At 38.4% G+C, this 25,398-nt stretch overlaps 1 protein-coding gene across 1 annotated transcript; it reads left to right on the top strand.

Moving 5' to 3' along the window:
* The first annotated feature begins 1,978 nt into the window (after positions 1 to 1,978).
* LOC145106981 (actin-related protein 2/3 complex subunit 1A-like) lies at positions 1,979 to 6,601 on the top strand. The gene is made up of 16 exons (XM_079043887.1): positions 1,979 to 2,109; positions 2,210 to 2,285; positions 3,052 to 3,137; positions 3,279 to 3,355; positions 3,484 to 3,578; positions 3,683 to 3,752; positions 3,828 to 3,897; positions 4,162 to 4,235; positions 4,320 to 4,371; positions 4,619 to 4,700; positions 5,056 to 5,144; positions 5,231 to 5,316; positions 5,419 to 5,482; positions 5,632 to 5,723; positions 5,850 to 5,911; positions 6,332 to 6,601. The coding sequence occupies exons 2-16, from the start codon at positions 2,216 to 2,218 to the stop codon at positions 6,394 to 6,396; spliced, it is 1,134 nt and encodes a 377-aa protein (XP_078900013.1). The 5' UTR covers positions 1,979 to 2,109; positions 2,210 to 2,215; the 3' UTR covers positions 6,397 to 6,601.
* Positions 6,602 to 25,398: the final 18,797 nt, after the last annotated feature.

Here is a 25,398-nt window from a genome sequence, read left to right as displayed (position 1 = left end):
AAAGTGCATGCATAATAGAATTTGCAGTGTGAAAACGGAAGACAAGTATGGTTGCCAAGTTGACAAGCATTACAAATCAAATTCCACAAACATTTATTATATTGAATAGGATTATTTGAAAACAAAAGACGAAACACTTCGTTCTTGGGATATGCGAGCTGTTGGTTCCATGTCGTGGGAAATTTTAGACATAAATGCTTACGAAGTGGACTTGGAAGGGCAAACTGGATAAAGATCCTTGGTGTTGTCAGATCAAAAAAGAATTTGTTTGGTCCCAAGGTCTTTCACAAAAAACCCAGATTTGTCAAATTCTACGATGCAATTAATTTTCATAAGTACATTAAAGAATGACCACACAATTTTTTGTTATGTTTGGAATGAAAAGGATATTGTTAATGCGAAGTGTGCGGTGAGGAGTTGGAAAAATACTATAACCGATGTTGGTTACGAGAATATATTTACCGCCTCCAACAACTATTTGAATGAATCCTGTATTTTATAACTCTTTAGTTTGATTAGTATCTCAAGATCATTCGAGGACAAATTGTTTGTACCATTATAAAATCTATCAAATTAATTTTCTTTTAAACAATCCGTTCATATGTTATTTTCAATATCAATGTTATAATAACAGCTCACTTTACATATATGAAAACAAATGTGACATGGCTTGTACATATAAGTAAACGAATGAACTTTGGTTATAGTTTAATAACAAGACAAATTAGTTAAACCTAAGATTATTTTATATAATAAAAGGCAGTCTCCTTATAAATAGTATAGTTTTGTATTTTTTTTTTATAATTGACCATAAAAGTTTCTTATTTCCTATTTTAGCCACAAATCTATTTTCTTATTTCATATTTTATCCACAAAACTTTTTTATGTTGGCAGATTTGATCCTTATATTTTTGTATACTGACAATTTCCTCCCCTTACTTTATAGAATGACACTTTCCACCCCTTTAATGTATTAAATGTCACTTTTACCCTATCAAATTTAATCAACAACAATTTCCACTCCTTCAACTCTGTATATCACCATGTTTACAGGTCTGTAAACTTTTGTATGTCGACAAGTTTGGTCTCCCTAGAAACCATGCACACAAAATGATAAAATGATGATTAGTAGTAATTTCTTTTTGTGCGATTATAACCTAGTAAACAAAACCTTGTATGTGTCAACACGAACAATGACATAACTAGGGTCAAAGTAAAGCGGTAACACACACACACACACACACACACATATATATATATATATATATATATATATATATATATATATATATATATATTTGCATAATATACAATAAGGAAAAAATCGCAATTTCATTAGACATAAAAAAATGACAAAATATACTATACAATATGTATTACATTTTAAACTTCACATCTTTGCTCTTTCATTTTTTGAAAGCGAGTAATTATATTTTTAGTTTTAATATTCTCAAGTCATCGATTAAACAAACATAATTGTTAATTTCTAATTTGAAGGGTTACACGGGCTACCTCGTACATCCATATGAATCCACCAATGATAACGAAACGAGAAAAATACAATTTCTAGTTATTAAGATAAATTAAACGTGACAAGTGAGCCAAAATTCTTCAAAGCGTAATAGATACATAAAATTTCTTAAGTGCATTTATTAAACAAACGTATATTTTATTTAATAATATCATTTTTGTAATTAAATTTAACAACCTATCATCTATAAAAATAAAAATTTAAAAACACAAGTATTTACGCATTAATCCGAATTCCAAACCTATCATATTTTTGGCACATGCTAGAAATTATTATTTTTAATCAAACAAAATTATTATCGGTTACTCAATCCGCTCCGACCCGTTTTTTTTTTTTCACATCTAACTACAAGCTTAGGCCTTAGAGGACTGATTTGCATAGCGGTTTTAGCCGAAGGGACTCAAAGTGAAATTTCGTAATAAAACCCCCGAAAAAGGTAAAATGCAATGAAGAAAATAATAATTTAAAACCCTAATGGATTGTAAAAAACGCAAGGATTTGCATCCAGTCACAGATCTTGTCTTCATCGCGATTCAAATCTACATGATTACCCTTGTTCTCCAGTCTAATTAATTCTGGTTCTCTATCTCTCTCCTCATCGAATTTATCGGAAATTTGGAAATTCTATTAGGACGATCGAGCAGTTCTTGAAAGTATATTGTTTTTTCTGGTTTGCAGATTGAAATGGCGGCAATTGCAGTTAATCAGTTTGCTGAGTGCGTTACTTGCCATGCTTGGAGCCCCGATCACTCAAGTAAGATACAGATACATATCTTCATAATGAATTTGTCTATGTTTGGATGTAACCTTGATTATAGGTTAATAAACTTGAGATGCTCCCTTTTTGTTCCACGATTAGAGATATGTTCATAATGATGAAAGAAAATTTTGGGATGTTACAGATTTCAGGACTGATGTATTTCTTTTGATTTTAGTAGGTATAGCTATTGCCATTATGAATTGTGCTCCCTAAGATACTATATAATGTTTTTGACTTATATGCTCAACCTCAATACTTTTCAAATGACGAATTCATATAAATTATATTACAAAGTTAACATCGCCATATTTTTTGTTTATAGTACATGTTCTAAAGTTTAATGTGATTCGTGATTTTTATGGATACGTTTTGCAATCCATATAAATATTGGAGATCTGGTTGGTATACTACCTAGAATTACCATGGAGATGAAGGATTGGGAGCATCTGGACCTTAGTAAGATTGATCCAAATGTCTGACCAAACTTCATCTTTTCAACTCATACAAAACAGTATTTGAAAGTGTTATCAACTATTCTTATGAAAATAGTAGCCCACTTCTTTAGGCGTTTGAGGCTTGCTATAATGCATATTTTCTCTTTTTCTATTGTATGTCCTTTTACTGTATTCATGGACCTTTTGTTTCTGCTAAGTTTACTATGCTCTTCTATGATAACATAGCCATTTTGCAACATGTTTTTCTTTCTCTCTCTACTCGCACCTATTATGCAGGATTGTAATAGTGACTGTGTTTCCTGCAGTGATAGCTCTTTGTCCAAACAATCATGAGGTTCACATCTATAAATCAGTTGAAGAAAATTGGGAAAGGATTCATGTTCTGCAAAAGGTACTTGACATTTTCTTAGATCACTTCCTTTCTATATACTTGTTTATGCTTTAGGCTGTCTAACTTCTCACACCTATCTTTACTTTCTTTTGTATTCTTTTGCATTATATTTCTCAAACTTTAGCTTCTACCTTGGTGCAGCATGACCAAATTGTTGCAGGAATAGATTGGAGTAAATCATCAAACAGAATAGTTACTGTGTCTCATGATCGCAATTCGTGAGTGAATGTTTTAAATATTTATTCGGTTCAAGTTTGGGATCATATTTGCATCTCTCTCTCATTTGTGAGTGAATGTTCTTATTGTTTTTTAGATTCTATGTTATGAAAGCTTCTCAATTTTGCAGGTATGTCTGGAACCAAGAAGGATCTGTATGGGTACCAACTCTTGTTATTCTCAGGCTCAACCGAGCTGCACTCTGTGTGCAATGGAGCCCTAAAGGTATTGTAATATGTCCTTATTTATAGAGCACTTCTCTACTTGAGAATATGTTTGTGTAAATCCCATTTATGTCATTATACTTAGTCACTAATTATTGTTTACAGGAAACAAATTTGCTGTGGGAAGTGGAGCTAAAACTGTTTGTATATGTTACTATGAGCAGGAGAATAACTGGTAATAATAGCTTCCTCTTTAGACTTTTAACTTGTTCAGTTACTTACAAACCATATACAATATTTATTTCCTCAGGTGGGTTAGTAAGCTAATCAGGAAAAAGCATGATTCTTCTGTGACCAGTGTTGCTTGGCATCCTAATAATGTTCGTATTTTCTCTTATTTCACATAACTTTAAAATTTTGGCACTTTTCCGCTTTAAATTTGATATTAAACTTTCTTTTTGTACATCCATTTTTCTTCTCACCATTGCATCTCCAGGATTTTTTAACCATATATATTAGAGAATGAATATGTGTGTATAAATATAGAGAGAGATATATATGTATAAGTTTCTTTTGTTGTTTCTTAGGCAATTATATGTTAGCTAACACTATTATTTTGACACATGATTGGCTATTTTTGACAGGTTCTCATTGCTACAACATCTACTGATGGAAAATGTAGAGTGTTCTCGACTTTTATTAAAGGGGTTGATGCAGGGTATTAGGCTTCATCTTTTCCTACATTTCATATCTTTACTTTTACCACAACATTTTCACTGACATATGTGATTATGGTTGTCAGTAAACCAAGGAAATCAGGAAGTGGCTCCTCATTAGATGCAAAATTTGGAGAGGTTTGGCTTTATTATATTTCCGAATTAACCTAGAATTTGTGCTATAAAATCATGGAGAAAAAAAAAATCAAGTGAATGACCCTAATTAACCTAGAGGAATACATACATATATGCTAGCACATAACCCTAATTGTATTTGCCTTGTATTCATGCACTTTCTGATTGATACTTATAACTTATGTCAATTAAAATGCTATTCTCTTTTTCCTTGAGAGAATTAAGTTTATTTCTTGGTATGTTTGAGCAGCAAATTGTTCAGCTTGATCTCTCATTTTGCTGGGCCTTTGGTGTCAAATGGTCCCCAAGTGGAAATAGCTTAGCTTATGTAGGTGAGGGAATTTACTCTATTGCTTCATATTCAAGTTAAGTTGCTATAAGTTTGTAATTGGTTTGTGGATTCTGATGGAATCCAGCGGAATTGGAATTAGAGATTCCATTCCATGGCATGTTTAGTTGCCAAATGACGGGATTCAATTCCATCGGGATCTTTCAAATTCCATATTTAATGGATTTCACCATTCCTAGGGGTGGATGGAAGGAATTTAATTTAATTCTTTCTTTTTCAATAAAACACTCTCATATATATATATATATATATATATATATATATATATATATATATATATATATATATATATATATTATGTTCATTATGTTCCATGTTTTTGTTGGCATAACAAACAGGTCATAATTCAATGATATACTTTGTTGACCATATCGGACCTTCCCCTTCTGCTCAAAGTGTAGTATTGCGTGATTTGCCTCTTCGTGATGTGGGTCAGCATCCTCTCTATCATTCTGCATTGTTTTTGCACTTCTTCTTATTCAATTGTTGAGAAACAACATTTTATTATTTCAGGTTATGTTTGTCTCTGAGAAACTTGTAATTGGTGTGGGCTATGACTGCAATCCCATGGTTTTTGCAGCAGATGGAATAGGATCATGGTACAATTCTGAGATTCAATTTTTCAGGGTTAATAGCAACCTACTTTCATTGAATTGCACCAAAAGTATATTTCATTTTTTTTCTTTGATGTATGTTTTTAGGAGCTTTGTGAGGTTCCTTGATGAAAAAAAGTCAACATCTTCTAGTGCAAGATATGGGTCACAGGTTCTTACACTCATGACTGTCTTATTCAATAGACATGCTTTAGTCAAATTTGGACTCTAATAATAGGGCCCCATGAATTGAAAAGTTTAATTTGAATGCCTTATTGAATGTTCTCTAAGCCCCTTATTAACATTGTTTCTGATTTGCAGCTGACAGAAGCATTTGGGAAGTTCTATGGAAGCTCAAAACAGGGAACCAGTAATGATAAGTCTCGTGGTGGTGTTCATGACAACTGCATCAAGTATATATCACCTTTCTTACTTTTTCTAATTTAATTTATCCTTCTTGATTTTAATGTTGTGACTTGTGAAGGCATAATCACATTTTTCACTCTTATTTAATTAATTTTCCTATCTGACATTTGTAGTTGCATTGTGCCTTTCAAGACATCATCAGGGAGTAACAAAATGACAAGCTTTAGCACTTCAGGTAAACATAATTTCCCTCCTTTTAAACCAATAACCATTTTGTACTTTCACTGATTTCTTTTTTAGAGCATCTTACTTTCATTTCTTCCTATTACAACATTAAATATCTTCCCAATTATAGCAATGTCATCCAAATAGAAATCTAATTACACTGCTGAGATAAGAAAAAAAAAAAAAAAAATTAGAACCGAAATTACCAATTTCTTATTTTGTGCATTTACCCTGAAATACCAATTTACTTTTTATCAAAATTGGGTAAACTTTTATTTTTAGTCAGAAACTGATACACGGCTGCATAAATTGGTAAGAAAGCCACAACATTACATATTTTTATAAAAATTTGTTGCTTTGTTGCATAAATAAGTACATAGCACAGTTCAGTTATCAGTTTGATGATATTGTTTTTTGATTAATATTACAGGACTAGATGGAAAAGTTGTGATATGGGATTTGAAAAATCAGGAAGACTTACTCGAGTATATGTAATGTAAATCTTATGAATAAAGGTTGTACCCCATGCATGGATGATTATACTTTTCAAGCTTCTATCTGGAGTGTGTCTTTTTAACATCCGTATTTTTGTTTTTCACATGGTGTTTCTTATATACTAGAACAATATAAATCAAGTAACGATGCTATGCTATGCTATGACTTTGTTTCCTTGTTAGTATCAATTGAATATCATTCTGTATTCCTCCTTTTATTTTATTTTATTTTATTTTTGTTGAGATCTATGTAACTTGTTCACACAACTTTAGACCTGACGTCTCTACGTAGCACCTAATAGGCAAGGGTACTTTGGGGTTTTTGACCAAGGTTAATGAAAATCGAACTTGGAAATGGAAATTAGTCGTTTGAGGCACTTTCGTATTAGTTTGATCCTTCATAGAAAGATATCATGGAATTTACTTGGGAACAATCCAATTCAAGGCTTCTGAGAACATGAAATCCAATGACTAAATTTGTGTTTTGACCTGACTTGTTATAACATCTTAAGACACTTATAGCAATAGATTTATTCAAATGGACAAACAGCACGAATACAAATGACAATCACATGACAAGTTTGAGGAACTAGGTTTCAATGTTCGAGTACCAAGCTTCAGAACACCAGCCGTCGTTTGTTTTGTGAGAACTAAAAAGATGTGTATCAAACTAATATTTTTTTATATAATCTTACATATCATTGTTTATCAATCATTGTAACTAGTAAAAACCCTGTACTACATTGTGGGTTTTAAACAGTTTAGTGGGTCGGGAAATTGTAAATGCAAGTTTTATGATTGATGATTTTTTTTTTTTTTTTTTTTTTTTTTTTTTGTTGCTAATTATTGGTTGTTTTGTAAAATGTTGGGGGCAAAATAGCAAAATGGAAAATTTATTATTTTAGGAACTAAAACTGTCAAAACAGACAAATAAATGTGAGCAAAAGTGGATGACTAAGCAAATTGAGGTAAAAAAACATAAAAGATGGATGAGTAAGCTATGTAGTCGGAAGTTGACAAATGTTAGGGCAAAAAGGCAAAAAAAGGACAATTTATTATTTTAAGGACTAAAAATGTCAAAACAGACAAATAAATGTGGCAAAAGTTTGAAATATAAAAACTTTACTATTCCTAAGGCTATTGGGAATTTTATATATATATATATATATATATATATATATATATATATATATATATATAATAATAATAATAATAATAATAATAATAATAATAATAATAATAATAATGAGGAGGATATGGAGGGCGGGGTTTTGTGGAAACTAGAAAAACACCGTTGAAATAACATCAAATTTACAAAAGAAAATAACAGTCATCGATGTTGGATATGTAGACGCTAGCAATCTGTTCCACAAGATTTGATCGAAAGTATTGGTGAATTTCTTAGTCTCGCAATTCTTGGAGAAATCATCATTTACTAATTGATCGACTGGAGGATCGATTGCGTAATCATAATATATCACTACATCTTCGTCTTTTATAATCTTATTGTGCATTGTAATTCAAACATTCATTATTTTCCTAATTTTTCTTTGTTATGGTGTTAAACCCAACAAATAACGGGGTACAAAAGTATTCTATAATTCACTACTCAATTGCACTAAAACGAAGTAAAGGGCAAGTAGAGTCGAATCATAAAGACACAGAACAATAGTCTATACCTATTTGTTTAAGGTATTTTCGTGATAATTGGGGACAATCTAGTTTGAAAGCATGCAAAAGATTAAATAAATTTTGTAAACATTAGGTTGAAACGGTTTCAGTTTCAGTTCTCAATGTTGTCATTTAATTTGATTATGCCTTGTTGTAATTCATAATTACTATTCTATGTTGGTACTGAAAGATGAACACACTTTAACGTCTCTCGCTTGTTAAGTTATCTAATCAAAATACGCTCTTGTACAATACTTAAATACACTCTTAGATTGTATTGGAAAACCGCATTAAGTATTGTACAAGCTTCCAAACAATGTTCATTTCTTCTCATACGCTCGGAAGTGTAACATATGATTTGTATTCTACAATAAGAAAAAATATTTCTTGTTACTTCACATTAAATTTATAGAACAATTAGGTGCCCTAAAAATTAATTAAACACATGAACTCAATTCATATAAGTGGCCAATCAAACACAAATCAAGTTCAAGGATTATGGCTAAGACAATGGCACAGTCACTAGAATATAATCATAAATCAAGCATCAAGTCATATGTTTCAAATCAAACGATCAATATGTTTTAAATAGAAACCGCAAAATTAAGATTTTTAGCCAGACATGGCTAAAAACAAATTAAACAAAGTAATGTAATTGAAAGTGTTTAATGCTTACAAACTGCAAATTAAAGTGTCTACAATGATTAGAAGTCTTCAAAATTCTCCAAAAGCCGCCCAAAATTGTCAACTAAAGTTCCAAAAACCGTCCCCCGAAAATTGAGCATATTCCCTCTGTTTTAACTCATCTAGTAACCGCCCAGAAGGATCGCAAAGGAAACTCATGACCGTGAGTTTTGGACTCACGACCGTAAGATTTGGCATGCGACTGCGCTTTTTGCTAAAACTCCAAATGGTCTTTAATCTTCACTTTGCCTTCGGTTTATCTTCATCCCAAAGCCCGTTGCTCAAAAATATGAAAAAATGGACAAGCACGATCCATGGTGGTGCAACATGGACTGCGATTTAAGCGTAGTCATTAGCTATGATGAAGTGCAACGGCTTTGGGTTGTCTTTAAGCTTCCTTCCACATCTCGTATGTTTTATTTTCTCTCCTTTATGTTTCAAAGCTCCATTTTCTGCATACCTACAACGCCTACAAAATTACTCAAAAATGATGAAGTACCAGACATTTTGAACAAAACATACAAGGTCCCCAATTATTAATTAAATGCAAGAATTAAGGACTAAAATGCAATGAGAAGACAAAATTTAACGTTCAAAATAGGTGTATAAAATACACCTATCTTTCGTGCTTGCATTGCTCATGCACAGAGTCAAGTATAACAAAACAAGATTTTAGTACACTAAAAGCTAGTTCAACATCCTTTATTTTTGCTTCTTATGTCGCCTTGAATCTTCTCCGTTTTTCATTGGTTGGATATGTAAATGTTTTCTCAAAAGTAGCTCAACCGAGGTATATCTCATCGACAAGATAATAGTATAATACTAATGTTCGTATTCTACTTCATTTACCTGAAATGGACACTTGGGTGCCTTTCCATGCATTTGTTCGTCAAATAATGGAGATTGATGGAGGATGTTGAGATCATTGTTGGAAACAATGACACCAAAGAATGCATGCCGAATCCATAAATCTTGTAAGACCACAACTTCAAGCGTAATCATCGAGTGAGCATTATCACCTCTCATGTATTGACCTCGCTAGAAATTTTTTCTTTGAGAAATTTCAGTGTAAAGTTGTAAACAACACAAATGTCATATGCACATACCTTTTAGATAAATCACACAAAGAAAATCGATTTTTTTGCACATTTTCATAATATACACCTAAACAAACAGAAAGAAACAGAATAACAGAAACCAAGATGAATAATTGGGATCGTTTAGTCTCTAAACTCAAACGGCGGAGCCACATCAGCTCTAATTCTGATTAGCAGCCACATCGCCTTTCATATAGCTCCTCACGACCTGCCTTTTCACGAAGCGAAACAACACCTCTGATGAGTGATGTACAGACTAACTCTCCGCCACCTCAAGACAACCGCCTATCTTCTACACCAACGTCGAACCGTCGCCAATCTCGCTATGCAAGGTATGTAACCTCACTACCTTCCGTCACCACTATCTCGCCTATCGAAACATCATCAATTTCATTGCTGGCGTGTCATCCAGGAATGCTGACCAGGAAATCTCAAAATATCTTGTCTCCGTCAGCTATTCTGGTGACTGTCTCTCCTATACTGCTTGCACAAAGTAACTTCTCGCCGCCTTAGTCCAGTCGTCAAACACCTTCATGCATACTAGTTAATTTGGGCAGCCTATGACACTACCACTTTCGACACAATGTCTGTTTTCCAAGAAATCCTAGGTGGTTGTTCGGAAGGATTCTTTAATATCAAATCCACATCATCCAGATGATCCAAAAGGTTCCCTACCATGTCATTCGACCCTAGATATCCTCTCGTCCTCCAAATTATCTATGCAAATTCCCAAGATCCTCCGAAAAATGTGTGACATCACCAATTTTACTGCCCGAAAAGACCTTTTCTTTATGCTTATTTAAAACATAGTATTCTTTTATTTGTGCGAAATTTGTCCCATAACAATTTTAATGTGAGATAAAAGCATTTCCGAAGAAATAATTAAAAACTTGGGATGTCATCATCGATACAAAAATATAAGCATAAACTAGTTATTACAGGCCTTACATCAACTTATTATACTAATGGCCTACAAACTCCTTAAATCTCTTAGTAGATTTAAGCTCATCATCCATGTGCTTTCGTACCGTTACATGTGATACAAAGAAATGTAACATCCTGTTTCAGATTGTTTGCGATTCAAGACTCGTGGGCCGTAATTTGAATATGAGAAGGTTTCGAGATTTTGAAAAAGATATGTTTAGGTCTTCTTGGATATGGATAGGGTGGATTGTGTGAGAAAGGGGTTTGGTTTGTGCTTTAGGTCCCAAGGGTATCGGCAAGTTTTGGTTTGGACTTTTCATGAATTTTGGATCTGAGTTCGAGTGGGCTCTAGGAGAAATAAAGTTGATTCAAGTGTAGAACTTTTCGCTACCTTTTCATGGATATAAAGTTCGTCGAAAACGGACATCGGGTGAGGAAGATATGACACTTGGAAGTTTTTGGCATAAACGGTCCCTTAAGGAGAAAAGTTGGCATGGAAGGCCATGCATGTGAAATGGAAGCGCGTGGGTACGCCCATCGTAAGGCTGGGTTACGCCCAACGTATAAGGGAAATGGTCGCGGGTGCTCCTTGGCGTACGCCCAACGTACAGGAGGTACGCTCAGCGTACGTCCAGAGTCCAGGAACCCTAAATTTAGGGTGTGCCGCTATATAAAGAACATATTGGTTCTAACCCTAGCCTCCTTATCTGTTCCCTTACCCTCAGAAAACCCTAGAACGCCCCATCCCTTCATTCTTGAGTGATTTTCTCCATATGAAGCTCATTTGGTGGTGTAAGCTTGGAAGAAGAAGTTGGCAAGGAAGAACTTGGGAGTTTGGAGCTCATAGATCTGGAATGTCCTCATCATTTGGAGCTCTTCTGAGGTATAAAGTTCATAACTTTACTTAAGAATGCATAGATCTTGTGTAGTGAAGTTTTAGAGTTGTTTTGGTCCCAAGTTTGGACCTTTATGTTGGAATCTTGTTTTTGAGCTTAGGGTTGCCACCCTCAGAGCTAAAAGGGTCCCATAAGCAGTAAAGTTTCAATCTTGATGGTCCTAATGAGTTCATGCATGATATCTAGCCCTTGTTATGGAAATATGTTGATGCCTTTTGAGTTTGAGCTTATTTGGTGGATTGCAAGTCACCAAGATTATGACTTTAAGGATTAAGAGGATAATAAGGACCTGGATCTGAATTTGTGGCCTCTGGAATGCAGTATTAAGCACTTAATGGAAAAAGGGCTTAACAGGAAGGTTACGCTGAGCGTACGTGCAGGTACGCCCAGCGTACTCGCCATCGAGTCGGTATGCTTAGCGTACGTAGGAGTACGCCCCGCGTAACTTGTCTGTATTGGACTTTGTGTTTTGGGCCATGCTTTGGGCCATGCCTTGGGCAGTTGGGCCATCAATAGTCTGAAGTTATGGGCCAATGATGTATTTGAGCTTGGGGTGAGGCCTATTGGAGGGAGTGGGCCCGGTTGTAACACCCGTGTTTCTAGGCTAAGCATTAATGTTGTTGTAATAGTCTAGGTTAACCTTTATAACTCATTTTGAAATAATAAGAATGTGTTATTTGAGTATTATGTGTTTTGTGCTTAATTGTGTGTCTTAATTTAATTAAGAATAAAAATAAGCGTCAAAATGAAATGTTAGATAAAGCCGATATCTATGGATAATGTTGTAGTAGTTGAAACGAGGTTTCCGAATATATAAAGAATGCCGAAATCCGAGTTATAACGAAGAAGTTATGACCTGTCGAAGTTTCGCGACAGAACCGGCACGACGCTGAATGACGTGAAATATGAATTTAAGATAGAGCGATGTCTAGCCTTAGTGATCTAAACGAAAGTCGTAGAATACGTTAAACCGAGAGCATGCATAAAAAGAACGCCCAAATCTGATTTCGTATGAGGAAGTTATGATTTTCCGAAGTTTCGACTTAGTAGTATACAGCCCGAATACTCGATTTGAGATCGAGCGGTTTTTAGCCGAAACAATCTAAACGAGAATCGAAGATCTCGTCATTAGTAGTGCAACGGTCAAAAGACAGATGAAAACGGACGTCGGATGAAGAAGTTATGATTTTATAACGGAATTTTCCTGTCCCGGCCTACTAAAAATAATATAATAAAAATAAATTCAAAAATAGCCGACGGAGTCTAAACGAAAGTTGTAGAGCGTAGTCTCACCTACGCGTGGATATAAAGAACGTCGAAAACGGAGCTCGTATGCGAATGTTATGAATTTTTGAAGATCGTGGCACGCATACCAAAGCTTATTCGAAGGAGTTGCTGATCCGATCCGAACTACGCCCAGCGTACACCGAAGCGTGACCCGCCTCGCACTCAAGTGCTCTGATGACGTAAGCGATGACGAATCCGGAGTACGCCCCGCGTACCGGAGCATTACGCCCAGCGTAATACGAGGACTCAGCCCCTATAAAAGGGCATGCGAGGGCAGCCGGCTTCTTTTGCCAATTTCTCTTCTCTCTCTCTCCCGTTTTGCATCGTTTTGCGTGCTACTTATATCCCGAAGCCCCGGTATCATTCCCGAGCCCCGAAGCAAGTTCCGAAGCCCCGAAGATCCCGAGAAGTAAAGTTTCCGAGCCGAAACTCTGCCCGCGAGAAGCCCGGTTTTCAAGGAAAACATCCCGGTTTTATCGGGAAAGTTTATTTTAAGAGACGACGTGCTGTCCGATCATTGTCTTATCAAGTGAGTGTATATTCGTTTTCTTCTAACACATAGATATGAAGTATTCCTTATAAAATACGTGTTACATGTTTATATATTATTTGTTTATTTGAACTATTTGTTGAATGAATGTTTTGTACAGGCTTTAAGCTGTATATAAATGTATATATTTTATCTACTGATATGTTGGGTAGAACATGGGTAGACAGTTGGTGTGTGAAGAAATAAAATGATGAGAGGCCTCGATGTTGTTGTTGATCTAGTCATCTAGCGGAGTATGGATGACGACCACGGACTCATTCTAGACAGTCCAGTGGAACACTAGCAGGTTCATAACCTGTAGGTGTTGTGAACGATGTGTTCATTGGTGTACTCTATCCCCCTCATGGTTGCCTTTAGGACATTTATTGCTAAGGAAGCCCCTTTGCAGTAATGTCCGTCCCGATGAAAATCCTAGATTAGGTCCCTTGTAATAGTTGTTGTTTTAGGGACATAAAGTGAGGATAACGGGAATGGGTAATCGGGTTATTGTTGGTTGGTGAAATTAAATATAATTATTTATTGTGGGTCGAAAACCCTATATGCTCACCAGGCTCCCAAGCCTGACCCACTCAGTTTCTTTGTATTACAGGTAGTGGCGCAAGGGCATAAGTTGGATGACATTGTCAAGATATTTTTGGATTATAGACCTGTTGTTATATGTAATTGTTGCAAGGTCTATTTTGTATTGTTTATGCTTTTGGTCTGTATCGGAACATGACATCCCGAGATTTTGTTATATAATGAAAAATACATTTCTTTATGAAATGCTTTGATAAATTCTTATCATATTTTGTTTTGGGAACAAATTCCGCAACTATTTTAATCAAAGGATTACTCTGATTTTATTTAAAAGCATAAATGAAACCGGTCTTTTCTGGCCGTGATTTTGGGGATGTCACGGTTGGTATCAGAGCATTAGTTTAAGCGAACTAGGAATTTGTAGGATTTCTAGACTTAAACTTAGAATGCTAAGCGATGATTTTGAGATGCGAGCACTAGTTATTTTAGGAAAACTGCCTAAAATGCTTTTATGTGCTAAATGTTATATGTTTGCCATATATGATATTATTTGTTCGGATCTATGGTCTGTTGCCGACCGGATCTGGAAACCTTATGTGTTTAGGATTCTAAGCGTGCGTCGACGATATTAGAACTAGCATGTAAACGTTTCGGAGTGATTTGGATAATTATCTATCGTGAAGGAGGATCTAAATTCACCTTGTTCGGTGTATAGATCAACGATGGCAAGAACAAGAAGTGGCGCTGGAAACGCAAACGAAAACAGGAATCGACCACCTGTAATCGAGCAAATACCTGTTGTAGCAGCAGCACCTGAGCCGGTGACAATGGCTGGTGTACAATTGATGATTCAGACAATGTTGGATTGTCAGATGGAAGAAACTAGACGTCTGCTACAACAAAATCGTGAAGAACTTTCAATCCAAGTTGAGGAGCCCAAAGTGAATGGAAGGCCGTCGGAAGGTGGAAACTTCAGTGGTACCATTGGTCAAGCCAACCCACCAATTGTTAGATAAGATAATCGTGATGGAGGAAATGATGGAAGAGGATGTAAACACAAGGATTTTATGGCATCTAAGCCACCGTGTCTATCCGAAAGCCCGACGCCGGTGCAAGTTATGGACTGGATCTCCAAAATGGAGACAATGTTTGAGAGTTGCGAATGCAACAACAAGCAGAAGACCGCTCTTGCGATCCCTTTGTTGAAATCTGGCGTGTTGAGTTGGTGGAAGTTGTTAGCTAACTCGATGCCCAAGGGAGAAGTGAGCAAAATGTCTTGGGAAGACTTTGTGGAACAACTGAAACTGCAATACTGCTCCGAGCAGGACCTTCTGGAAATCAATAATGAGTTCCAGAATCTGAAAAAGGGAAAAATAAGCGTTACTGAATACGCTGCTAGTTTCACGGAAAAGATGAAGCTTATCCCATACCTAGTTCCAACAGAACTCTCAAAGGTCAATAAGTTTGCCCTTGGACTACCAGCGGACTATGGTCCAATGGTTAAGCAAGCAACCACGTTGAAAGCCGCCATCTGGGCTGCTAAGAATGTTGAGACTCAGATCAGGGAGAAGGGTCTGGAGAGATCAGAAGTTGGTGAGAAGAGAAAGTTGGATGGGCCTTCAGGGTCCAACAAGAAAAAGAAATTCTCGAAGTCTAGTTCGAGAGGAGGTGGAGGAGGCGAAGCGAAGTGGTGCGACAAATGCAAAAAGAAGCATCATGGGAAATGTGATGGGGAAGCCACATGCTTCAAATGTGGAAAGCCAAGGCATTATGCCAACGAATGCACCCTCACCAAGAAAGTCTGCTATGGTTGCGGTGAGGAGGGGCACATCTCGAGAGATTGTCCGAAGAAGAGGGAGGCAGCAAAACCCAACATTCCCCCAAAGCCAAAAGCGAGAGCCTTCCAGATGACACTGGAAGCTGCCAAGGAAGAAGCTGATGTCGCTTCAGGTACCTTTCTCGTAAACAAATTGCCTGCCCAAATTTTATTTGATTCTGGAGCCAACTACTCCTTTATTTCGCATGAATTTGGTAGAAAGCTAGCTTTGCCTGTTGATAGACTAGATAATGCCTTATTAGTCGAAGTTGCTAGTGGCAAGTTTGTACCTGTTAGCCATCGTATGAAAAACATCTTAATCGACCTGAATGGGAATAAGTTCCACAAGGAATTGTTGCCTATCGAACTAAATGGTTTCGACATCGTGCTGGGAATGGATTGGCTTAGCGCCAATGATGCTGAAATATTGTGCAGAAAGAAGATAGTAAAAGTAAACCCGCCTGGGAAGGAGTCATTTATGGTGTACGGGGACAAACGCAGGGTAAATTCTGGAATCATTTCTTTAATGAAAGCCAGGAAGTGTTTGGCCAAAGGATGTACATCATATTTGGCATTCGTGATTGATGCAAAAAAGGAGAAAAAGGAGATGAAGAGCATTCCTGTCGTATGTGAGTATCCGGAAGTATTTCCCGAAGATCTTCCTGGATTACCGCCTGATCGACAAGTAGAATTCCGTATCGACTTGTTACCAGGAACCACGCCAATAGCAAAGGCACCATACCGATTAGCGCCAACAGAGATGAAAGAGCTTATGACACAACTTCAGGAGTTATTGGACAAAGGTTTCATTAGACCTAGTTCATCACCCTGGGGAGCCCCGGTGTTATTTGTAAAGAAAAAGGACGGGAGTATGAGGATGTGCATTGACTACAGAGAGCTGAACAAGGAAACAATAAAGAATAGATATCCATTGCCGAGGATTGATGACCTGTTCGATCAACTACAAGGTTCAAGTTATTTTTCAAAGATCGACCTAAGGTCAGGATATCATCAGCTGAAGGTGAGAGAGCAGGATATCGAGAAGACTGCATTTAGAACACGATATGGACACTACGAGTTTTTGGTTATGTCGTTCGGACTAACCAATGCTCCAGCAGCATTCATGGATTTAATGAACAGGGTTTGTAATCCGTTCCTCGATAAATCTGTGATAGTGTTCATAGATGACATTCTGGTTTATTCGAAAAGCCAAGAGGAGCATGGAAAACACTTGCGCGAAGTGTTAGAAGTCTTGAAGAAAGAGAAGCTATATGCTAAGTTCTCCAAATGTGATTTTTGGATCCGAGAAGTCCAATTCTTGGGTCATGTGGTCAACCAAGAAGGAATAATGGTTGATCCAGCAAAGATCGAAGCTGTGATGAAGTGGGAACAACCAAAAAGTCCCACGGAGGTCCGAAGCTTTTTGGGATTAGCCGGATACTACCGAAGGTTTATCCAAGGCTTTTCTTCGATCGCTACTCCATTAACAGCTTTGAATCACAAAGGAGCTACTTATACTTGGAGTGATAAGCACAAAGAAGCATTCGAGTTGCTGAAGAAGAAGCTATGTGAAGCACCAATTCTTTCTCTACCCGATGGAGTTGAAGACTTCGCTGTCTATAGCGATGCGTCTGGTGTTGGATTGGGTTGTGTTTTGACCCAAAGAGAAAAGGTGATAGCGTATGCGTCTCGACAACTGAAAGAGCATGAGAAGAACTACCCCACTCATGACTTGGAGTTGGAAGCGATAGTATTTGCTCTAAAAATATGGAGGCATTACCTCTATGGCTCGAAGTGCGAACTTTTCACTGATCATAAGAGTCTCCAATATCTCTTTAATCAGAAAGAATTGAATATGAGGCAAAGACGCTGGCTAGAATTACTTAAGGACTACGACTGTGAGATACTTTACCACCCCGGTAAAGCCAATGTTGTTGCTGATGCTCTCAGTTGGAAAGTCAATCTTGAAAGAAAAAGGCCAAGAGTGTTGAGAATAGAAGTTGTCTCGACAATTGTGGAGAGTATAAAGAAAGCTCAAGCAGAAGCTTCAGAGAAGAATGACCGGAAGGAGGAACTGTGGCGGACGAGGAGATGAAGACGGGTAGATACCATGATATGTTGAGGAGCGATATCAAGCAGTTTGTGAGCCGATCCAGTTGTTGGACACTGGAGGATATGATAGCGCGATCTAGGGAGAGGGAGATTAACTTGGAGATGGAGAGGAAGAGGAAACCGGATCAGGTTCAGGGTTCGGAGGGTCGGGGCCATTGTGGCAAGTGCGGCAAGACGCACGATGGGACATGCATGGTGAGTGGTTCTGGCTACTTCAAGTGCGGCATGACGGGTCATTTCAACATGGATTACACTGCTACCACCACCACCACCCATGTATCTAATCTGATTTGCTTCCATTACAATCAGAGGGGCCATAAAGGCCAATTGCCCGAGTTTAGAAGCGAGGGGACGAGTTGTACCACCCGCTCCAACGACTTTACGAATTATTGATGGCCGTCAAGGCAAGGTGGATGCGGCTTTTGTGAGGAGCAGGGCTTTTTAGATGACAGCCGAGGAGCCTCGTACAACACCTGATGTGCTGACAGGTATGTATCTTCTCCTTATCTCTTTATTTATGTTGATTTTTCTGCTTATATTTGTGTGTTTTGTTTTAGGATCATTCCTTGTGAACGATATCTCTGCCTTGGTCTTGTTTGATTCGGGGGTTACCCGATCTTTTATATCTCTTGCGCTCAACAAGAGGTTTGTTGATGCTCCAGCGGAGCTGGATTGTCCATTAGAGGTTGATATTGTTGATGATCGTCCAGTGCGAGTATCTAGGGTTCACCGGGTTTGTGTTATGGAGTTGTTCATTGAGCAATATCTGATTGATTTGGTTGCTATTCCCCTGCCTGAGAGCAAGGTTATTGTGGGGATGGATTGGTTGAGCCCCAATGGGGCAATGATTGATTGCGAGCAGCAGTTGGTGCGTATCCGGACCCCAAGTGGGGGATAGTTGGTAGTTCAGGGAGATGGTGTTCAATGTGGGCTGATTTTATGTTCAACAGCTAGGCCAGACGCTATCTTTAGCAGGGTTGTTCCGGATTTGTCGCCTATGTTATGGATATCCGGGAGAAGGGTAAGGCGACTATGGACGATGTGCTGGTTGTTCGGGAATATCCGGATGTGTTCCCATATGACTTTCTTGGAGTGCCTCCAGAGAGGCAGGTGGGGTTTCAGATTGATTTGGTTCCTGGTACTACTCCGATAGCCAAAGCACCTTATCGGTTAGCACCTCCAGAGATGCAGGAGTTGTCTACACAGCTGCAGGAGCTGTTTAAAAAAGGATTCATTCAGCCAAGTAGTTCCCATTGGGAGCGCCGATCCTGTTTGTGAAGAAGAAGGATAAGTTACATCGGATGTGTATTGACTACCAGGAGCTGAATAAGTTAACGGTGGAGAACCGTTATCCACTCCCGAGGATTGACGATTTGTTTGACCAGCTTCAAGGCGCATCTTGGTTTTCCAAGATTGATTTACGTTCGGGTAATCATCAAATGAGGGTTAGAGATGAGGAAGTGTAGAAGACAGCCTTCCAGACTCGTTATGGTTATTATGAGTTCGTGGTGATGCCCTTCAGGCTCACTAACGCTCCATCCGCATTCATGGACCTCATGAATCGCGTATGCAAGCCTATGTTGGACCGGTCTGTGATTGTGTTTTTTGATGACATCCTGGTCTATTCCAAGACCTAAGAGTTGCATGAGGAGCATTTGAGGGAGGTATTAGAGACTTTGAGGAGGGAGAGATTGTATGCGAAGTTCTCCAAGTGTGAGTTCTGGTTGGACGAGGTGCAGTTTCTGGGGCACCTTGTTAACCAGAACACTATTCTGGTCGAGTCCATCCAAGGTCGAAGCGGTGATGAGGTGGGAGGTTCCGAGGTATCCATCTGAGATTCAGAGTTTCCTTGGGTTGGCAAGTTAATATCGGAGATTTATTCAGGATTTCACCAAAATAGCGGTTCCTCTGACTCGATTGACGAAGAAGACTGACACTTTTCATTGGGGGCATGAGCAACATGCAAGTTTGAAGACCTTGAGGCGGAGATTGTGTGAGGCGCCGATTCTGACCCTGTTAGAGGGTGTTGAGGATTTTGTGGTATATTGTGATGCGTTGATCACGGGTTTGGGTGCAATTTTGATGCAAACGGGCCGCGTTATTGCTTACGCTTTGAGGCAACTGAAGCCTCATGATGCGAACAATCCTACACATGATTTGGAGCTTGGGATTGTGGTGTTCGCCCTCAAGATTTGGCGACATTACCTCTATGGGGTCCTTTGTACTATCTACACGGATCACAAGAGCTTGTGGTATTTAATGGATCAGCCGAATCTGATCATGAGGCAGCGTAGGTAGTTGGATGTGGTGAATGATTATGATTGTGATATCCTTTATCACCCGGGGAAGGCCAATGTAGTGGCTGATTCTCTCAGCCGCAAGGCAGTCGCGACTCCAATCAAGGATATGTGCTTGAGGATGACAATGATTACTCCACTCCTGGAGTAGATTCGAGGGGCTCAGGTTGAGACTATGAAGGAAGAGCACCGGAAGAGTGAGCGCATAGTGGGTCAGGTGGCTTCCTTCGATTATGATAGTCGGGGGTTATTGACTCTCCATCGGAGGGTGTGGGTTCCATATTTGGGTGGTGCGTGCCAGGTTTTGATGGAGGAGGCGCACAAATCGAGGTTCTCTATCCATCCCGGAGCAAAAAATATGTATAGGGATCTCCGGCTCGACTATTGGTGGCCATGTATGAAGCGGGATGTGGCCTGGTATGTGGAGAGGTGCTTGACTTGCAGGAAAGTCAAGGCCGAGCATCAACGACCTCACATCAAGATGCAACCATTAGACATTCTCGTTTGGAAATAAGAAGAGATTACTATGGATTTCATCATGAAGTTGCCATAGACAACGCGCATAGTGAATTCGATATGTGTCATCATGGATCGATTGTCCAAGAGTGCGCATTTCATCCAAATTCAAGAGAGTATCTCTGTAGAGAAGTTGGCTGACATTTACATCAGGGAGGTTGTGGCATGGCATGGGGTGCCAGTTTCAGTGGTTTCAGATAGAGATGTCTGGTTTACTTCCAGGTTTTGGAAGAGGTTTCACGAGGAGTTGGGTACTTGTTTGCACTTCAACACGGATTTCCACCTGCAGACTGACGGGCAGAATGAGCGGACTATCCAGACCCTGGACGATATGCTTCGACATGTGTATTGGATTTTGATGGGAGTTGGGATACATACCACCCTTTGGCAGAGTTTTCGTATAACAACGGTTATCACACCAACATCGATTGACCTCCTTTTGAGATGCTCTATGGGAGGGAGTGCAGGACCCTGATATGTTGGGGTGAGGTCGGTCAGCGAGTCATGGGGAGTAATGAAGTAGTACTCAAGACTACCAAGTTGATTCAGCAGGTTCGGGGTAGACTTCAGACAGCTCGGAGTCGGCAGAAGAGTTATCCCGACAAGCACCGGTCAGATCTAGAGTTCCAGATTGGGGATATGGTTCTCGTGAAGGCGTCACCTTGGAAAGGTTTCATCCGATTCAGGAAGAGGGGCAAGTTAGGCCCCTGGTACATCGGTCCTTTCAAAGTTTTGGCCCGGGTGGGCCGCGTTGCTTATCGCTTGGATCTCCCAAGGAGCTTAGTCAGATCCATAGTACGTTTCACGTCTCTCAGCTGCTGAAATGTTTGGTAGATGATTCCGCAGTGATTCCTATGGAGGATATTCATGTGGATGATCGCCTGAATTATATCGAGAGACCGGTGGCGATCCTTGACTGGAAGACGAAAACATTGGGGAATGTGATAACCCGATACTTTCTAGTCATCAAAAGTCAATTCCGTTAAATAAAATTTCGAATATTGTTTATTCCGTTAAGCTCTTGAGGGTTAGAAAATAATTTAAAATATATAAATAAAATTTATATAATTCTTCGGAACCAAAAACGCTTGAAAAATCAAGATTTCCCTCGAAAAATCAGCAAACTCGTCCACCCACGCGTTTACGGCCGTAAACCCCTGGGCCGTAAAACCGTTTACGGCTGAGAACCCATTTCCGGACGCAAAATCAACCAATATAAAGGTTTTTCTCGGACAAATTCTTCATTTCTCACCTTCTTCACCCGAAAACTCTCTCAAGTTACTCCCACAAAACCTCCCAAGAACATTCATATCTTCAAGAACAAACCTTCAAATCTTCATATTTTCACCAAGAACACCAAGAACATCTTCAAATCTTCAAGCAACCGAGAACTCCCTGAACTGGGAACCCGTTTACGGCTATAAACCTGTGTTCGGCCGTAAACCCGTGTTCGGCCGCAAACCCCTTGGAACCGAAAACCCTCCCTTCATTTCCAACACTCTTGGTAACTATTCCTAACACAAAAGCAAGTGTTTTATAACACTTTAATTAATGGTTTCGCTAATTTAAATACAATTATGTGTTTAATTATCATTAGGTTACCGTTAATTCCACGTACTCCAACTCGAGGGTCATCTTTCCGGTTTTGCTGTCGAGCACGTGCACATAATCAACTGTGAGTTCATACCCCTACACTTTTACTGTTTTTAACGTTTTCAGGGGGGATACAAGCAAAACACAAATAAATTTTGTGTTCTTATATAAAGGATTTCAACAGAATTAAAACTTATGCAATTGATACAATCAAGAGATCACTACATTTTATAAAATATTTACATATTTTATCCCTTTTTGTAACATGCTGAGCATAAGGGAAGTTTTCAACATACAACCATAATTGTAAAGTTTTCGGCACAATACGTGAATCAAATACATAACATACATGCGAGCTATAATAGGTATAGTTTGATATTCAACACACGGTTTTATCAATTCCAGAGCTTATACATTAACAAACATATATACTATGATAGATATAGTTTATGGCATACTATACTATTTCCTGAACACAAGAGTACAATACTAAATAATTATTTAAGTATAATTATTTTTACTCTACAAGAATACATACAGTTTCAAGTACAAGAGAACACTACTACACTACACGTAAACTAGTTGATACAGGGTTGTGAGGCACTACTTCGGGTACCCACCAGGGTACAGGTTCAAGTCCTATAATTATAACCAGAGTCTCCCGGATGGAGAGCGTGAGGTTTGTGTATAGATCTATACGAGACTGACAATCCCACACCCAAACTGCTAGCTACACTTAGGCAGGCATGCCTGGGGGTGACAAATGTCATAATACCGACGCCTGAAGAACGTCGTACATGCCACTAGGTCATATTAGCATGGTTATATGAAACTCACAACAGTATAACTAACAAGTATGTTTACGAGATTAACTCTACTTCAATGGTTTTATTTTAATTAGTAAGACTACCATACACTATTTACTCTACAACTGGTAGTAACCAGACATTTATACAAGGTTTTCATACAAACATCACTGTGGTTCATTACTTTACTCTACAATTGGTAAATACTAGGTTTTCATACTAAGGTTTTATACAGACACTATTACAGTACACTACTTTCACTACAACTGGTGGTATCCAGGAATACATACAAGAGTTTTTCATATAAATACTGATACAATACACCGTTTTTCTAACACAGAGTACACTAATACAATATACAAATACAAGAAACATACATTACTACACTGCTATCACTATAGAAAATATTGGATATTGGATTTTCTTGAGAAACACACTAGGTATTTTCAAAGTACAAAGACAAGTTTTTCCAGCACTAAAACATATGTATGAACTCACCAACTTAAATGTTGATACACTTTCAAAATCACTTGTATTCTCAGGGAACTAGTAGACAGGTACACTCGCAGGGTTTTGAGAAGACGGAGCTTTTAGAGTCGCGTCTTTTACACTTTTGTTATACTTTTGCTGTATACAAACTATGTATCAAACATATGTAAATACCTTATAAATTCAATGTAATGGTTGTGTTTACTTTGATTACTATGATGCAATTGTTGTGATACTATACATGACGTCCTCCACCCCCGAATGTTTCCGCCGTCTTGGTTTGGGGGTGTGACAGATTGGTATCAGAGCATTGTTTATAGTGAACAAAGTATATCAAACCTTACATGATATACAACTATAAACGCTAAGGGGCCGAAGTGCTTTGAACTAAAAGTATACTTTTAAAATCTAAGTATTTTATAAAAAGTATGCAAGTATACATACACACTAGAAACAGTATCATAGTAAGAACTACATAAAAGTATTGAAGATAAGTTGGACACTACGGTTAAAACTAGATAGTTATGTAATCATATCTGGGTTAAATATAGCCTGATCAACTATATTTATCCGAGATATGACCAACATGTGTTTGGGAGTGACTGTGTGTCGCAACAAGTCTAAAACTTACCCATCTTATATACAAGGAGAAGCACTAGAAGCAAACATAAAATTTAAAATACTATAGGAGTATTTTATGGCATCACCACCCTACACAACTTCATTTCACGTATTACTAATTCTCACCATTGAATGTCTGCGATTACTTGCTTATGTTAGTAAAATTCTATTGTAGATCGCTGGTAGTACTCTATAGAAATCAGGTTATGTTACGACTAGGACTAAGATATACCTTGTTCGAAATACCTGACTCTTGACCACTATATAGGACTTACCGTCTTTTCCTCTTGAATCTTTTTAGAAAAAGATGCATCCGAAGAAGTCTAACAGAAAGAACAACAATCCTCCGACAAATCCGCCGCCACCACCTCCCCAGTACGACCCTGCTGTCTTCCAAGCAACAGTAACCGCCGCTATGGCAGCTGTCATGTCACAGATCAATGCAAGCGGCAGTAGTGGGTAGGATAGTGGTGAAAATCCTTTAAATCATGGGGATAGTCATGGGCACCCAAGGGAGTGCTCCTAGAAAGACTTCACTAATGCGAAACCCAAGTCCTTCGACGGCACCGGAGGTGTCATTGCACTAACTCGCTGGTTCGAGAAGATCGAATCAATCTTCGAAATTTGTGCATGCCCCGAGGCAAGCAAGGTGAAGTTTGCAGCATGAACTTTCACAGACAGAGCTCTCACTTGGTGGAACAGCCAAGTCAAATCCATGACTCTTCCGGTAGCAAATGCTATGAGTTGGGAGTATTTGAAGGAGTTAATGTTGGCCGAATACTGCCCGCGTGGCGAGATGCAGAAATTGGAGCAAGAGCTCTGGAATCTGAAGATGAAGGGTTCCGGCGTTGCTTCTTATACTGCTAGGTTCAGTGACCTGGCTCTTCTGTGCCTCGGGTTGGTCACCCGGAGAGCAAGAAAGTTGAGAGATATATATGGGAATTGACACCCCCAACTCAGGGGAATGTATTAGCTGCTAAACCCCTCACATTTGACAGTGCCAAGCGTCTAGCACAGGCCTTAGTGGATCACGGGGATAGCCACAACCCCACAACAGCTACTCCCGAACCACAGAAAGAAGGTAGTGGAAAGAAAAAGTTCTGGAACAAGCGCAAGGGCAAATCT

This window comes from Lactuca virosa, chromosome 4 (assembly GCF_052849685.1).
Source record: "Lactuca virosa cultivar CGN04683 chromosome 4, Lactuca_virosa_CGN04683_v6, whole genome shotgun sequence".
NCBI lineage: Eukaryota > Viridiplantae > Streptophyta > Magnoliopsida > Asterales > Asteraceae > Lactuca > Lactuca virosa.
Note: the sequence above shows the minus strand (reverse complement) of the source record. Positions and strands in the feature narration are given on the sequence as shown.

What these genes read in the sequence shown, in the direction of transcription:
- LOC145106981 (XM_079043887.1), top strand. Translation starts at nt 2,216, where the DNA reads ATGGCGGCAATTGCAGTTAATCAGTTTGCTGAGTGCGTTACTTGCCAT. An exon ending in TGTGCAATGGAGCCCTAAAG is followed by an intron (nt 3,579 to 3,682) that starts GTATTGTAATAT and finishes TATTGTTTACAG; the next exon opens with GAAACAAATTTGCTGTGGGA. An exon ending in ATTAAAGGGGTTGATGCAGG is followed by an intron (nt 4,236 to 4,319) that starts GTATTAGGCTTC and finishes TATGGTTGTCAG; the next exon opens with TAAACCAAGGAAATCAGGAA.